This window comes from Nuphar pumila, chromosome 2 (assembly GCF_984573655.1).
Source record: "Nuphar pumila chromosome 2, dmNupPumi1.hap1.1, whole genome shotgun sequence".
In the NCBI taxonomy this organism is placed as follows: domain Eukaryota; kingdom Viridiplantae; phylum Streptophyta; class Magnoliopsida; order Nymphaeales; family Nymphaeaceae; genus Nuphar; species Nuphar pumila.
The window spans coordinates 126,135,968-126,151,774 of record NC_143250.1 but is presented as its reverse complement, the minus strand read 5'-3'; the positions used below and the strand labels follow the sequence as shown (position 1 = coordinate 126,151,774).

Below are 15,807 nucleotides of genomic sequence, written 5' to 3'. Positions count from 1 at the left end.
AACTTCTAGGAGAAGCAAGATTATAAGCCCAGAAATTTCCAATCATAGTCACATATAGATCTCGACTATATCCGCAGCCAAAATCTCAACATATTATAGGTTTTTTAATAATCCTCTGGAAAATTTGCATTAAAAAACCATGAAATACAATACACAAAAATAAAAAAGATTAAGCTTGTGCATTTTTTGGCAAAGATGAAAACATGGAAGTTATAGAAAAATCATATACGGATGATAGACAAAGCTTTTTGTTCTTGTTCTTTCCTATATCAACAAGATGGACTTCACCTAGGATGAGAACAGAGTGACCAATACCCAATGTTGTGAAAAGCGTTGAGGCGTAGTGTAGTGCTCCACCAAAAATTGAAGTGAGGCGTAAAGCGTAAGCCTCAAATTAAAAAAAAAACTTAAAAAATCCTTTAAAAATATCTAACAATATAAATAAAATTAACAAATAAAAGAAATGCAACATAAGTTTTAGTCAACAAATATCATACAACATATCATTTGATCATAGAAGTGCTTCAATCACTAGTAATTATCATAATCTGTAATATCACATATTTTCAAACTTAGTTAAATTTGAGATTTTAAAAAATTTGGCTAAGTATAGAAGAAAAATCATTTGAACCTCGATATTAGACCAATGCTTTTGAATCTGGGCTTGGCCCAAGTCTTATTAACTAGGTCTAAACGAGCCATTTAAAATATAGGAAAAAGTTTTATTTTCAACCTTTAAATTCAAGCAAAATTTAGGTTATTTTTTAACGAATTTCAGAAGCGAAATTCGAGTTAAATATCGTTGGATGTGTCTTAAAATTTTGAGCGTAACGGTATTTTTTTTCTTGATTCAGGCTATAGTTGGCCCGAAAATCGCATTTTTTCAAAAATTGAGTAGTTTGTCAAATTTGGATCGAACCGGATTGATGGATTTGATCCAAACTAATATGGATTTGGACTCTATCCAAGACCCATATTAATATGGATTGAATCCAGCTCAAGACCCATTTGGATTTTTTAGATGGATTTGGATCTTGGATCCGGATCCAGATCCAATTTCATGCCCAACGGTTTTTCCAACTTTAAATTCATTAGAAACCTTTGAATTGGAGTTAAATAATGTTAAGAAGCCTCCCAAGTTAATTTAGCATTTTTGGAAGCTTCTAAAATTTTATTTATTATTTAATATTAATTAATTAATTAATTAATTTAATGTAATTCCAAAAAATTTATTAGACAATTATTTAGGACTTTAAGTAGAGCCCTTAAACCCATATAAAATTACTTTAGAAGTGTTCTAGTTCAATACTATAATTTTTGGAAGCTTCTAGGTATTTATTTATTAAAAAATAATAAATAAATAAATAATTTTAATTAATTTCGAGATTTATTTGTTTTGAGTATTTAGGACTCTTAGTAGAGCCCTTAAACACACCTAAAAGCATCTAAGGTTTTAAAAAACATATTAAAATGAAACTTTGAAAAAGTCAACACTTGGAGAGGTTTAAAATTTTCGGAACTCTAAGAGAGAAGAGAGTTCCAACTGGGGCTGCACTCTCTTCTCCAGCCCATCTAGAGCTCTATAAATAGATCAAAAAAAAAAAAGGAAGAAAGAGAAAGAAAAGGAAAAAGAGAGAAAGAGAGAAAATGAGAGGAGAAGAGAGGAAGAGGAAGAAGGCTTCTTATCCGATCATCCATCGTTTCCACCATTATTTTCTTGTTCTTTTTCGATCTACGATAAATGTAAGGGTCTTTCTCTTGTTTCAAATGAGAAAAAGAGCATGGATATGATTTTCATGCAAGATTTTAGTAGAAATCTATGGAAAAAGAGTAAATCTGGATATTTACTCTAATATAGGTTTTATGTTTCTCTTTTTCGAGGTTTATTTTGGGAAAAATACATGTATTAATGGTTGTATTTGTGGAACCCTAATTCAAGACAGATTTGCCATGTTTGCAACATGCGTAAATCTGGTCTAGATTTAGTATAGGTAAAATCTTGAAACCGGATGAAAAAAAAATAAGCATGTGCATACCAAATTGAATGTCTTCATGAGCATGGGTTATGGATTTATGCAAATCTGAATGTAGTCCGATTCTGCTTGCCTGTTGTTGGGGTTTTACTCCGTGATTGTCGGAAGACCATTTTCTCAAACCTATTCATGCAAAATTATTCGGGATAGGATGCGATGTGTGATTCTGCAAGGGTGGAGTATTTCATATGTAGGATGAAGATGCCTTCTTTATTTTTTTGTGGCTAACACTTTGATTTCATCTACTTTTACATAAATTGATTGTTTTGTTTTGATATATTTGTTTTATCTTCTTTTAAAACCTTTTGTTGTTTACATTACTTTAATGTTTATATATCATGATGTTCCGGAGTTGGTGTTCATGCTTTGTTAAATTAAGTTAAGAATCTTGGCTCTCTCTCTCTCTCTCTCTCTCTCTCTCTCTCTCTATATATATATATATATATATATATATATATATATATATATATATATAGCGAGAGAGAGAGAGAGAGTCATGTCATTGTGTCCTACTTTTGCAAAACTCTCATATCGAACTAAGGGTGCCCACATCATGTCCCCTACCCGTGCACATTTCATTAAGACGTGATGAAATGTGTATTTCAGTTATTTTACTCTGATATATTCATGTGATATAAATAAAGGAAACAAGGTTATATAGAAAGAATTTGATTTCTTTCTAGTTGACGACTGTTGGTGTTTCAGTCTGTAGTTGTAGCAAAAACTGAGAGAAATCATCAGTAACTAAACATGTAGTTCTCCATGGAAAGATGGGCTTCCTATCAACCTTTGTCTGTTTAAAAAGTAAAAACCCACAAACATCTTGTCAGAGTTGAGATGCAACCTTGATTCACTTTTCTTTCTTTCCTTTTTGTTTGGTCATGCTTTGACACTGATCACGCTATTGTTCTCAAATTTGTCAGCTGCCATGCACATAATTTGGATTTAATTCGCTTGTAAGCCAGGAGATTCCAGTCATGGCAGTTTCATTGCACCTGATAGGTGCTGACAGGCCTTGCCAGGGCCCAGCCGATTGGCTGGGCAGGTATTTCTTAAAAAAAAATGTAAATAAGTTTTTGGTGGGCTGGCTGCCAGACCAGCCAAACCATGTTTGGCTGGCCTGACTTGCCAGGCCCCACCAGGTTCGGCTGGAGTCTGATCGGACCAGACCAGACCCAGCCTGGTGCTGGCTGGCAGCCTGGTAGCCCAGCAGGCCGGGGCCCTGTTAGGCCCAGAGCCCAGCCATTCGGTTGGACTGGCAGACCCCCTGCCAGGTTTTGCCAGGCCCTGCTAGACCTACCAGGCCCAGTTGAACCGAGTTCAGCAGGCCTGGCATACCGGGTCCAATCAATCTGGTACGGCTGGGCAGGTTCTTATTTTGAAAAAACAAAATTAATACAGAAGAACGAAAAACTTGTGTTCTTTTTACCAAATTTAAAAACTGGTTGTTGCTCATAAATTTTGGATGTCAGCCATGTTTACATTGTTACTATGATCATGAAATGGCCCATGTGGTCGACAAGTTTAGTGCATGCATGATTTGGTACACCATGTTATTGAAGGTTTAGTTAAATAAACTAAAACTCTAGAATTTGATCTTTTATGGGTCATTAGACTATGTGCATATATTCGCAAACTCATGTTTGGTTTCCTATGTGTGAACATGAAACTCTAATGCTAGATTATTTTCTTATTCATGTATTGAGCATGTGCGACTCCAAAAAATTATAGTGTTGTATATACATGTTTGCATGAGTGTCTTCACGCTTAATTTGAAATGATTCATGTATGAAAGCATGCATTTGACATAAATATCTGAACTCATGCAGATGCATATGAATATTGTTGTTTCATGCACTTCCTTAAATTGGCATATATGAATGTGCATTGAGAAGCATTTGAAAGGAAGTCATAGTGGCATGTTATTGATGATTTTTGCATATGAATGCATTGATGATCAAAGTGGATCATCGTAGGTCGAGTGAGCCTTGAGCTTGTGTTGCTCTCTGTTTTAATTGTTTTATGCATTGTAAAAATCAAATGTGATATTATTGTTCTTATTGCACTGTTCTATGTTGTCACAGGCTATGGTCCCGTGAAGAGCTTCGCATGTTGATTTGCAAGCTTGTGTTATTAATTTTGCATGTTAAATTGCAAAATTAAAAAAAATGAATTAATAACAAGATAAAAGAACAGTGTAATCTACGTTTCCTTAATGTCCCTTTTATAGTATGAAAATCTTGGACATTTCGGTTTTGGGAAACCGTGAGGATACCAAAACTCCGTGTGCATTGTTGTTGCCCCTGAACCCGATATTGAGGTTCTTTCTCCTGGCCACAGTTTTAGGGAGAGTCCGCCACTTCGCCTGGGAGTGGTGTGTAGACACAGTTGTTTTGGTATACCAAGAAAGTGATATTATTAGATGTAAAGGTCCTTAATGTCCCAACATTAGATGTTGTGGTCTAATGTTCCGAAGGTAATTCGGTCGAGGGCTAGGTTTGAAATCCAATAATAAAATACAACTTGTGTACTAAGTTACCTTGAAAACCTTACTTGACCTTGAGAATTTTTACACGTTTGGTGTATCCGCGGGCAGCGGTAATAAAAAGAGAAACTTAAATTGTATGCATTTAATAGAGACATGCATATAAAAGAATACTTTAATAAAAAATAATAAGTTATTCATGCATATGCATAAAAATCATGCATATACGAGTGATGGCATGATATATACTCTTTATTGCATAAATAATTGTTCTCTCATGTTTAACACTTGTTCCTCATTACTTAAATGATTGCTTAAATTATGAATTTGTCATAATTGTATCACTCTTAATTATTGCACGAATATTATCTGTATTCTTTATTTTATTTATTTTATTAGAGGGATACATAGAATTCTTTGAATTTCTGATACCCCTACTTTTGTGTTTTTCGTAGCCTCAGGGGATCAATGAAGTGACTCGCTTCTGGAAGAGCTACGAGTGTTATACGTTTGCTAGACAGTGTCGCTCTGTTTTTAGTTTATTTTCTTTACATTTAATTGTTCATGAATTTTGATTCTTCTTATGCAATTGTCTCGAGACTATCATTACTGATTTAATAAAATTTGGCTTGCTATGGTGTGAATGATAAATGTAAGATCCCTGGTGGTTTGTTTGGTTATCCAACTGTGAGTGAAGTTGTAAAGGCCCTGGGTCTCTAGGAATATTTCTGCAATGGGTAAAAAAAAATCAACACTTTTTAAGGGGTATGAGTTGGGGTGGTTACATAATAAATGTAATCAAACAATATGCACCAAAGAGAAAATGTAATAACTACATTGGCACATGAACCTTGTCGCTCTCAAGAAGATCGATGATCGAGAGAGGGAGACCATGATTATGCAAATTTAAAGATGTGGATAGAAACATCGGGCAAACATTAAAACCTAATCTTACCGCAAGCACGCAAGCAACATTCATGAAAAAACATAAGTCAAGATATCTTAAAGACTGTGAGAAAGAAAACTAAGTGGATTAAGACAACAAATTAAATTAATCAGCAACTCATTAAAATTAAAATAGATGAATAATTAGTGTAAAAGCAGATGCATATATGGAAATCCAAGAAAATTCATAGAGTTGTTACCTGTTCAACTATAGGTAACATAAATTATTAATAAACAGAAGATAAACTTTAAGGGCACTTATATGCAAGGAGTATGCATCAATATTCAATAAAGAGGATCAAAACACAAGCATAAAACTCAAAGTATAAGCACAGAGAGAGGGAAAGCGTGTGTGCCTTTGGGTGGTCCAAGTTTATCAAAGTATAAGCAAACAACGAGAGAGGGTGAGAGAGAGAGGGAGTCTTCTTCTTCTTCTTCTTCTTCTTCTTCTTCTTCTTCTTCTTCTTCTTCTTCAACGAGAGGGAAGAGGGCGAGAAACGAGAGAGAGGGCAGGAGATAAGAATGAGAGACGAGAGGGTCAAATGGGGCTTTGACCCTCATTTGACTCGTAAAAAATGAGGTGCGCCTCGCCATGAGGCGTGCGCCTCAGTAAGCTAACGCTTTATATGTGTGCCTCAAGGCACAAAGGGCCTTGCCTCAAGGCACAAAGGGCCTCGCCTCAAGGCGAGGCATGCTTTTTGCGCCTTGAGGGGCGTTTTTAACAGCATTGCCAATACCCTTTGCCTTTAGTAATCTATTATTGATGTCTTCTTCCCAACTTTTTTTGCTGCAATAAAATAGAATATTCTAGATTCATGTCCTCTAGTTTTTGCACATATATATACAATGATAATATCACAAATTCGTTGAGAAATTATCATGATGTTTAAACTACTGATATTTTGGAAATAACATGATATTAGACAATGAGCCATGCTACTAGCATTCAGATCAGGCTGGGCTCACAAAGGATTTTCCATATGAGCTTGACAAACCAAATCTCATTGCTAATCTCATATTCATTTTGAAAAAGAGCTGAACCCGAGCTTACATGAGTTTGGATTTTCTCCACTACTATGTGTTCATTAAGGAAGTAATTTTGTATTTATATTAGTTGTATGGATTGGATTTAACTCAATTTCCCTCCTTTGGTAAAGCATGGGTTAGAATTGTGTAGACTCCCTTTGACTGCATAACATAACTTTTTTTTCTAAGAGTGCATTTGCTTCAGCTTAGCTAAAGCCCAAACTTTCTAAGTTGAACAGCCCAAACTCAAAGCTTGTACATGCATCTATAGCAGCTAAACAATTCAAGAAGAGGTGCATAAGGTAAACATGCATGGCAAGCACAATTGTCAACCTCCAGTAAGGAGAGATTCACTGACCTGCCTTTGGCGTCTCCTTTGCAAAATACTGAAGGCCCAAGCCATAATGTAGCAAGGTAGAAGAAATGCAGCAGCACGAAGTAAGAAAAGCTGTTTGACACAAACATTGTGTTAATCAAGCCGCAGATAAGTAACATCTAAACCATTAAAAGAAAAGGGAAGAAGGAATGAAAATCTGAATTAAACTTGATTCCTACAGTAAAACGTAGGGAACAACAGTGAAAGAGATTTAATCTTACAGAGAAAAAAGTGGAAGTGTCTTCATCTCCATCAGGATTGGTGATGGTCAGTGCATGCCTCAAAAGCAGAAGAGCCATTAACTGACACACAAAAAAACTAGATCAAAGATACAGGTATGTTTTTGGATGCAGTACAGGACACTCAATGGCCAATTAACAAGTTTACTTGCACTTTTCACATACACATGTATATACATGAATACATAAGTGCATACACCCATGATATGCTCAATTGTACAATACGTTTCCCATGTATATAGTTGTCAAAATCGTTATGTTTAAAAAAGCTGAACACAAACAACTATTTTGCTCTGAAACATCAGGATGGTCATTACTGCAGACAATTTGTAGAATCACAAGAATGGTGAACCTGTCCACTTCAGAAAACAAGGCATTCTTTAACTTTCGTGTGAAAATATAACAACTAATTCATACTGTTATTAGAAAGCGCAAAGCTCTTGATTTTGGTTTTCATCAGATAGCATCAAATTCATTGCAGGACTTACAATGAGAGCAGCAGAGCGGCAAAATGCTGCACCACTAGCATTTGTGGCAGCATATTCATCATACTCAGACTCAAAGAAATGACGCTCTGCAGCAGCCATTGCCAAGTGAGGATCATGCAAATCCAATGCAGTTCCTGAGATAGCCCAGCCACCACTGCATCACAAGCAGGAAGTTCTTATAAGTTTTCTAAGTTTTTCAATCAGTAGGAAAACACAAAATTAAAAGTGAAAATCCACCATGATGAGTCCAGAAGCATAAGTACAATTCCCAAATATATAGATCTTGAAAATCTAAGAGAAGAGAAGAAATTATGAGGATTAAACTTGCCTAATATCTATGGCAGTCTCATCAGCATGAGGTCGAGGAGGTGGAGCAGTGTAGCCAGGCTTATATTGCTGCCATTTATTGCATATGAACAAAGATCAAATACAAAATCAGATAGAACATTAAAAAACTAGACAAATGAACCATTCTGCAGGCTAAAACAAGGCCCCTGCTTCCACAACCCCCCCCCCCAACACACATGCACTGACTCACATACATGCACATTTTACAAAACTTTTTTTTTCTTTGGATAAACATTTTACAAAACCTTTGCCCCTAAATGCACTCATATGCATAAAGAGTGACTGAACAGGACAGAAAATACAGAAATATGATTGAATTTATAAAGGACACTTATCAACAAACACCATGACCCTTTTTGCCATCACAAAATCACCAAGAAGAGTTTATAAGGTTACTCATCAACAAGCTGTCACTAGGTAGTCAGAAAGAGAGAGAAGAGAGAGAGAGAGAGTCTTATACTAGGTTTAAAAGCTTGAGTTAGGATAATGCAACCTTTATGATTAAAGAACAGACAATATAGAGAGAGAGAAGTTGACGAAAATGTGACCGTGGTCGCTCACTTCTAGGTAATCTTTTCCATGTTTTTTCTTTGTTATTCAGGCATCTGTTAAAATATGTGTACTCGTACACATATATGTATGTTGAAATATAATCCTTAAATGTACATATATATATATATATATATATATATATATATATATATATATATATATATGTGTATATATATATAAAGATACGTATACATATATATATATATATATATGTATACGTATACATATATATATATATGTATACGTATCTCTATTTATATATATATACAAATATATATATTTTCTCTTCCTAAAATACCCTCAAGGGTATTCTTGTAATTTGTTATTTTACGCATATTCCAATTGGAATATGCATTGTAATATTTCTTTTATTTTCTGTTTTTTTATTTTTGTTTTTCGTATTCGTACCATATTGGGGGCCTCCCAATAGAGACGTTGGGGGCTCTCCAACGTCTCCTTTGGGAGCCCCCAAGGTGGTCCCTTTTTGTGCTTATAAATAGGGGCTTTCCCCTTTGTATTCTTCACTCCAATAAGGAGCTTTTGCTCCATGTAATGGGTGTTACACCCTTATTTTCTTCAATGATATTAACTTATGCCTTATAGGCATTTTTGCCCCTTTGTGGGTTTATGTGTTAGCACATTATGTGCTTGTGTTTTCCCTTTAGTGGGTATATTCGCACTCCATGTGCATGTGTATTAGTTCATTATTGAACCCAATATATTCAAAGTCGCTTCTTTACATGGTATCAGAGCAAGGTTACGATGGGGTTGTCTCTTGGTGCAACGGAAAGCGTGGTGCTCAAGAAATGGTGAAGTATTCATTGTTCCTCTCCTTTTTAGAAGTTTTCGGTATGTATCTCTTTTCTTAACATATTATGCATTATGAAACTATTTTCCTTGCACATTTAGTGTTTTTTATAGTTGAATCATTTCCTTTCACATTTCGCGTGTTCGTATATTTTAAAATATCTCCTTTTAAATTTGGTAAATTTGTTTATTATAATTCTTGGTTATATATTTATCGATTCATCATCACATATAATAGTAATTTATGTTTTGCAAAATTGTTTTTCAATTATGTGAGATTTATGATTTTTTCATAAGAATTTCGTGATTAACCTATAAGTTAACTTTTTATATAATTTCTTGCTAAATTAATGATCTTTGCTTAAAAACTCTTGTGTATGGTTTTTAGTGCATTTTTTTGTGATAACTTATATAATTCTTGTATAAGTTAATGATCTTTGCTAAATTTTTGATATAATTCTTGTATGAGAATTTCTCACATCTAAATCTTTGTAGTTTACTTTTTTATGAACCCTAAGTAGTTCTTGTTAATGATAAATATTTATGAACTCCTAAAAGTCTCTCAATGGTTTTGGTTTATTTAAAGAATTTTGAAAAATTATTTGTGATAAATATGTTGTATGAACCATTGTGTTCATTAGAAAAGATCTTTTAAAAATCTTCTCACACTATATAGAATGCATAGTGTATCTATTGCATCCTTTGGTATAAAAGATTTCATTAATTTTTTATTTTTCTTCTAATGATGCAACTTTATAAACATGTTTGTTTGTATTTTTCACATAAGGTTTCAAAACCTCTTGATTGTATCTCTAAGAATGCCTACATTGGCCATAATATGGTCTTCTTTGTCTTAAATTGCATTTATCAAGCATATAATTGCATAATTAAAGCTTGAGAGACTCAAACATTTGTTTTTTTTTATGAAATACATGCATTATTGCATGTTTGCCTTTATTACGCTTTTTGCGTATTTTGTTCAAGTGATTGTGAGAGTGTCTTCGTACACTTCTTTTATAAAATATTTATGCTTATATGTGTATTGTCTATTCATAGACATTTTCACATGGTACTCTCTTTTCAATAAAGAGATGTTTTTATTGCCTTCTTTAGGGCTTGTGTTTGTTTTTATTCCTTAATGGACTTGTAAGATTGTTTCTTTTATCATTATAAATGCTTCCGCAATATCTTGGTACATGTTGTCCTAAATTTGCACATTTAAGATTATTGTTATTTTACATCTTGGTATACATATAATTGCAAATTATAAAGGCTTGATTTGTTTCTTGGATTATTCCAATTCCTTTCTCACACATGACATAGCTTAAATATTTCATGTTGTGTTTATTAAGTCTTTTTATAATGATCATGATTGAACATAATTTCGTATATATGCAACATTATTGTTACATGGCATATTGTTGTGATTAATTATGTTGGACTTTTGAGTCGACCCTCTTTGTAAAATCACATATTTGGAAAATGTTTTCCCTAAGAGTTCATTGCCCTTTTATGGCATTTATCTTATATCCATCACAAGGTATATGATGCATCAATCCTTTTTTATGGCCCTATTGTTATATTAGAGATAATTGTTAAGGTGAGTTATGGGCACCTTGTGTTATGTCATTTTAGATTGTCCACTTGCCATATTATAGATGGTGGTTGATGAGTTATGGGCACCTTGGGACTCTAGAATGATTTGGTATATGATCTCTAATTATGAGTGTGTCACTCGTTTGATTTTGGCCATTGATCTTATGGATGCCCTTATTTATATATGTGATGGAAATATGGTGTTTTGAAACCTTAAATGTTTTAAGGTATATTAAAATCAAGGTTTTAGGGATTATTGCTCAACCTTTTATTGTTTATGAAACTTATGAGTGCATTTGCACATTTGTGATTTCGTGCTTTTGTGCACAAGTGTTCTTGGTGTGCGTATGTTCACACATTTATTCTTAAGAATATTGTTCTATCGGTTGTAGTATCTTGTTGAAGATACTTTTACATAGTTTATTCCAAAATATGGGTATTCTTTTTTGAAAAATATTGTTCTATTGATTCAAGGTTTCATTTATATGTTTGTCATTACAAGTTTTATTGCCTCAAAAGTCTTCTCCTTTTATAACTCATATTTAAGTGTCATCATATGTACACAAGAATTTTATTACACCTTTGTGTGTTGGTAGCCCTTTGTTGGCTTTTGTTCTCTTGGTCTAGTAGTTGAACACACTTGTCTTGAGTGTTATTATATGTAGACAAGGCACGTTGATTCACACCATGGTGTGTGATTTTAGTCCATGTTGACATTTGTGTCCTTGTTCTAGTCGTTGAGATGTATGCCCATGGTTGGCTTCTTTCACTCAATTCAAGTGTCATTTTATGTAGACAAGAGATGTATTGTGTTTTTAGCTCATGGTTGGCTTGATACTCTTGTTCTAGTAGCTGAACATACTTGGTCTTGAGTGTATTTTTACGTAGACAAGAGATGCTTTTGGTCCATGTTGGCGTGTATTCTCTTATTCTTATCGTTGATGCACTCATTTCAAGTATTATTACATGTAGACAAGAGGTTCTTTTGCACACCTTTGTGTGTGTCATTTGGCCTTTAATGGCATTATATTTATATTCTTGATCTAGTAGCTTATACACTTGATTTATGGGGTTTGGAGGACTAATGAGGTAGTTGTTTGTAGTGGATGAACTATTGTTGAAAGTTATGAAATTACATTCATTTTTTGCTTTCTTTTTACAAGTGAATCATATCTTTGATATGCATATTTTAAAATCAAATCAATATTTTGGCATTTAATCTATATATTAAGTGTTTATGGTTTTTTGGCCACTTTTTGATATGCAAAATGAGTTTTTTTGTCATTTGAGTGAGATTTTCCTAAAAGTGTGAGGTTCTCTACTCAAATAACACTCATTATTTTGCCTCTTAAATGGATTTAAAATCTTTTTGAAATCTTGTGCTTCATACACTCTTTTTATGCTCTTGAAGCATTTCTCTCTTGAAATCGCTTTCAAAGGAATTGCTAAAATCAATAACCCTTGTCTTTCTATACGTTTGGAGCATGTTCATTAATGTTTCTTTTAAGTGTTGATTCATTTCATGATAGTATATGCATATGCTCATTTTGGCCTTTTAGGCCCTCATTCAATAAAGTTTATATAACTTATGTCTCTTCGTAGGCTTCTTGTGGTGTCCCTTAGTGGACCATTGTGTTATTCCCTATTATGGGGTTGTGTTTGTCCAATGTTGGACCTTATGAATGCGTTATGCATTTTTGCAATTTGTTTCCGCCCACTATTTAACATGATATATGATTTTGAAACCTTGGTTTTCTAAATTTTCTTTTCATGCTAAAGTAATTATCATATCCTGTGCTTCAAATTTCTATGCATAAGTTATAATTTTGCACCTTGTTAGGAATGTTTCATTTGAGTAAAGTGCAAAGATATTTTTTACTTGTTCTTTGTTGTTATTCCACAGGATCTTGGAGATAGGATAAAAAGAAGTACCCTTGATGGATCGGAAAATGTGTTCACCATTAGAAGGTAATTGGAGAAAGGCATTTTCAAGTTTCAATAGCATCCTTACCAAAGCCTCTTGTAGTCTTGCCCTTTTTTCAATATTTTCGTTTCCCCGCAAAGATTGAGGGGGGGGTTAAAATATGTGTACTCGTACACATATATGTATGTTGAAATATAATCCTTAAATGTACATATATATATTTATATATATATATATATAAATAGATATATGTATACATATATATGTATACGTATCTCTATTTATATATATATATATATAAATATATATTCTCTTCCTAAAATACCCTCAAGGGTATTCTTGTAATTTGTCATTTTACGCATATTCCAATTGGAATATGCATTGTAATATTTCTTTTATTTTCTGTTTTTTTATTTTTGTTTTTCGTATTCGTACCATATTGGGGGCCTCCCAATAGAGACGTTGGGAGCCCCCAATGGTCACAAATGTGACCATTGGGGGCTGACCATTGGGGGCTCTCCAACGTCTCCTTTGGGAGCCCCCAAGGTGGTCCCTTTTTGTGCTTATAAATAGGGGCTTTTCCCTTTGTATTCTTCACTCCAATAAGGAGCTTTTGCTCCATGTAATGGGTGTTACACCCTTATTTTCTTCAATGATATTAACTTATGCCTTATAGGCATTTTTTCCCCTTTGTGGGTTTATGTGTTAGCACATTATATGCTTGTGTTTTCCCTTTAGTGGGTATATTCGCACTTCATGTGCATGTGTATTGGTTCATTATTGAACCCAATATATTCAAAGCCGCTTCTTTACAGCATCTTAGTTTTCCAACCAACATTTTAAGAAAAGAGCAAGAAAACTAACCTGATGGCATATCTCACATGTTATATCTCCTTTCTCGTTGCACCAGCGTTGCAAGCATTTCCTATGGGCATACTGGAAGAAACACATTCAGTTAACAAAATTTGTATCACGAGAAATGACCCTTATAGATATACAGAAAGAAAATGCAAACTATTCCCAAAAAACTGCAGCACAACAAGGTGAACAAGATGTGACGGATATAGTTCAAGGAAATCAACTCCCTACATGAATTAATAATAATAACTATAGTTAAAACAATAACAATGTCAAAGATGGCATTAGCTTCAGCAGCTCCATTAGTGGTCAGAAAACCATTAGGGTTTCAAAGAATTAAGCATTCCAAAAAGTAAACATTATTAACAAGTGCCATTTCCTCATGATAAACTCGGAGGATTCTAGTGGTCAATACCAAATTCAAATAAGTCAAGACTCATAAAAAAGCTCAAACTATCAAAGCCTGCCAAAGCAACACGCACAACTAACTAATCTTGCAAGGCAAAAAGGCTAAAAACAGAACGCCAAGGAGCAAATCATTGACAATGTGAACAGAAATTTTTCATGACAGTTTTCTCATATATATTATGGTGTTCTTGATAGAGTGAAATTGATGAGAAACTACCTTTAGACTGCCACTGCAAGCACAAGGGGTCTCGAGGTTCTTGACATGGTCCTCCTCTTGGCAAATCCGGCATTCTGCTATCTGCAAAAGAGGTTGTTCCTCCTCAGAAGGCACAGGCTCCTCCACAATCTTATCAGCTGCGCTCCCTGATGATGTAGAACCACTTGAAGCGCTGCCCATGGAAGGCCCTTCTCCAGATGGGCTTCCTGGACCACATTCAAGTGTTGCTGGTGTTATCAGGCGATCAACGCACAAAACCACATGGTCTCCCATTTTTAGACAGCTCAGACCTTCTGATTCTAAAGCTGCAAAAGACAGCGTAACTCCAAGATGAGCCAGATATCAGCTTAACACAATGATGCAGCTACCCCCTTCTCAATTGCAAAACAAACTAAGAATAATAGAAAATGATTATAGAAACTGACCAGACAACTAATAAGAAGAAAGGAAAATGCTTATCCCTTAATTTCATAGCCTTCCCAAAATTTTATCGCTTTTAATCTGAAAAGGGGGAATTTATCTCAAATTCCAAAAGGAATTCCAAAAAAGAATGAAACCCTTCTTCAATCCCTTATGCATGAATCAATTTTCTCCTAAAAGACGCAGAAATCCATGAACATTCGATCCGATGGATTCCTCCGAAATCCGTTATTGTCCTCCCCCAAACTCCCTACCCACCCTACTTCCGATGAAAATCATACATGTCCTCCTCCCCACTACCCCCCAACCCGCACAAACCACAAGAAGGCGATCTACGAAGATTTATAAAGGGAAAACGCCAAATGCGAACCAGAAATTGATGTCTCCACGGCAAAAATGAAACCTAAGCCGTAGCGAAGGCACCTCTCGAAACGAAGCCTCAACCAATTTCAATCAATCTAAATTTGGAGGAAAGGAAATACCTCTAGGCGATCGATCGACTACACGGGAGCGTTGAGACATTTCTCATCTTAAAAAGATGCAAAGACCAAGATAACCCTATCTTTGTGGGCCTAAACCGATCGTGTGCGGTTCGACTCTGAATTTGAAAAGAAAACCCGAGCCAACACTTACTCTCTCTCTCTCTTCTCTCTCTCTAAAAGAAGAGTTGAAGTGGAAGCAGCAAATGGTTGGCAGCAGGGGTTGAAAATACTCGTTTTTTTCATTCTTTTGCTTCTGATCTGTTTAGACGAAGTATCCTTCAATCGATCACAATTGACGGGGTGTTGTGGGAAGGCCAGAATCTTGTGCCAGCGGTCTCCGACTATTTCGAGAAGCTTTATTCTATTCCGCCAAATACAGGAGGTAATATTGGGCATGAGTTATTTCTTTCTCTTCAACCGGATCAGGTCTTAACCTTGCAACGTAGGTTTTCAGAAGCAGAAATCATGAACGCAATTAAGGATTTGTCGGGTTGGAAGGCACCGGGAGTAGATGGTTTCTGTGTAGATTTTTTCAAAGTATTTTGGAGAGTAGTGAAGAGTGATTTGTGTACAGTGCTTGATGAGTTTCATCGTAACTCTAGA

General features: G+C 34.8%; 1 protein-coding gene across 2 annotated transcripts in view; it reads right to left on the bottom strand.

Moving 5' to 3' along the window:
- Positions 1 to 15,243, bottom strand: part of LOC149847035 (uncharacterized) — a 37,481-nt gene extending 22,238 nt beyond the window's left edge. Inside the window, exons 1-7 of one of the 2 annotated variants that reach the window (XM_089996758.1) lie at positions 15,205 to 15,243; positions 14,303 to 14,607; positions 13,684 to 13,755; positions 7,921 to 7,988; positions 7,593 to 7,746; positions 7,087 to 7,167; positions 6,848 to 6,937 (exon numbers count right to left, since the gene is read on the bottom strand). In XM_089996758.1, the coding sequence (XP_089852884.1) occupies positions 6,848 to 6,937; positions 7,087 to 7,167; positions 7,593 to 7,746; positions 7,921 to 7,988; positions 13,684 to 13,755; positions 14,303 to 14,575 (738 nt within the window). In that variant the 5' untranslated portion in view covers positions 14,576 to 14,607; positions 15,205 to 15,243. Of the gene's footprint in view, positions 1 to 6,847; positions 6,938 to 7,086; positions 7,168 to 7,592; positions 7,747 to 7,920; positions 7,989 to 13,683; positions 13,756 to 14,302; positions 14,608 to 15,092 lie in introns of both variants that reach the window. The other variant, XM_089996756.1, reaches the window with a different exon arrangement.
- Positions 15,244 to 15,807: the final 564 nt, after the last annotated feature.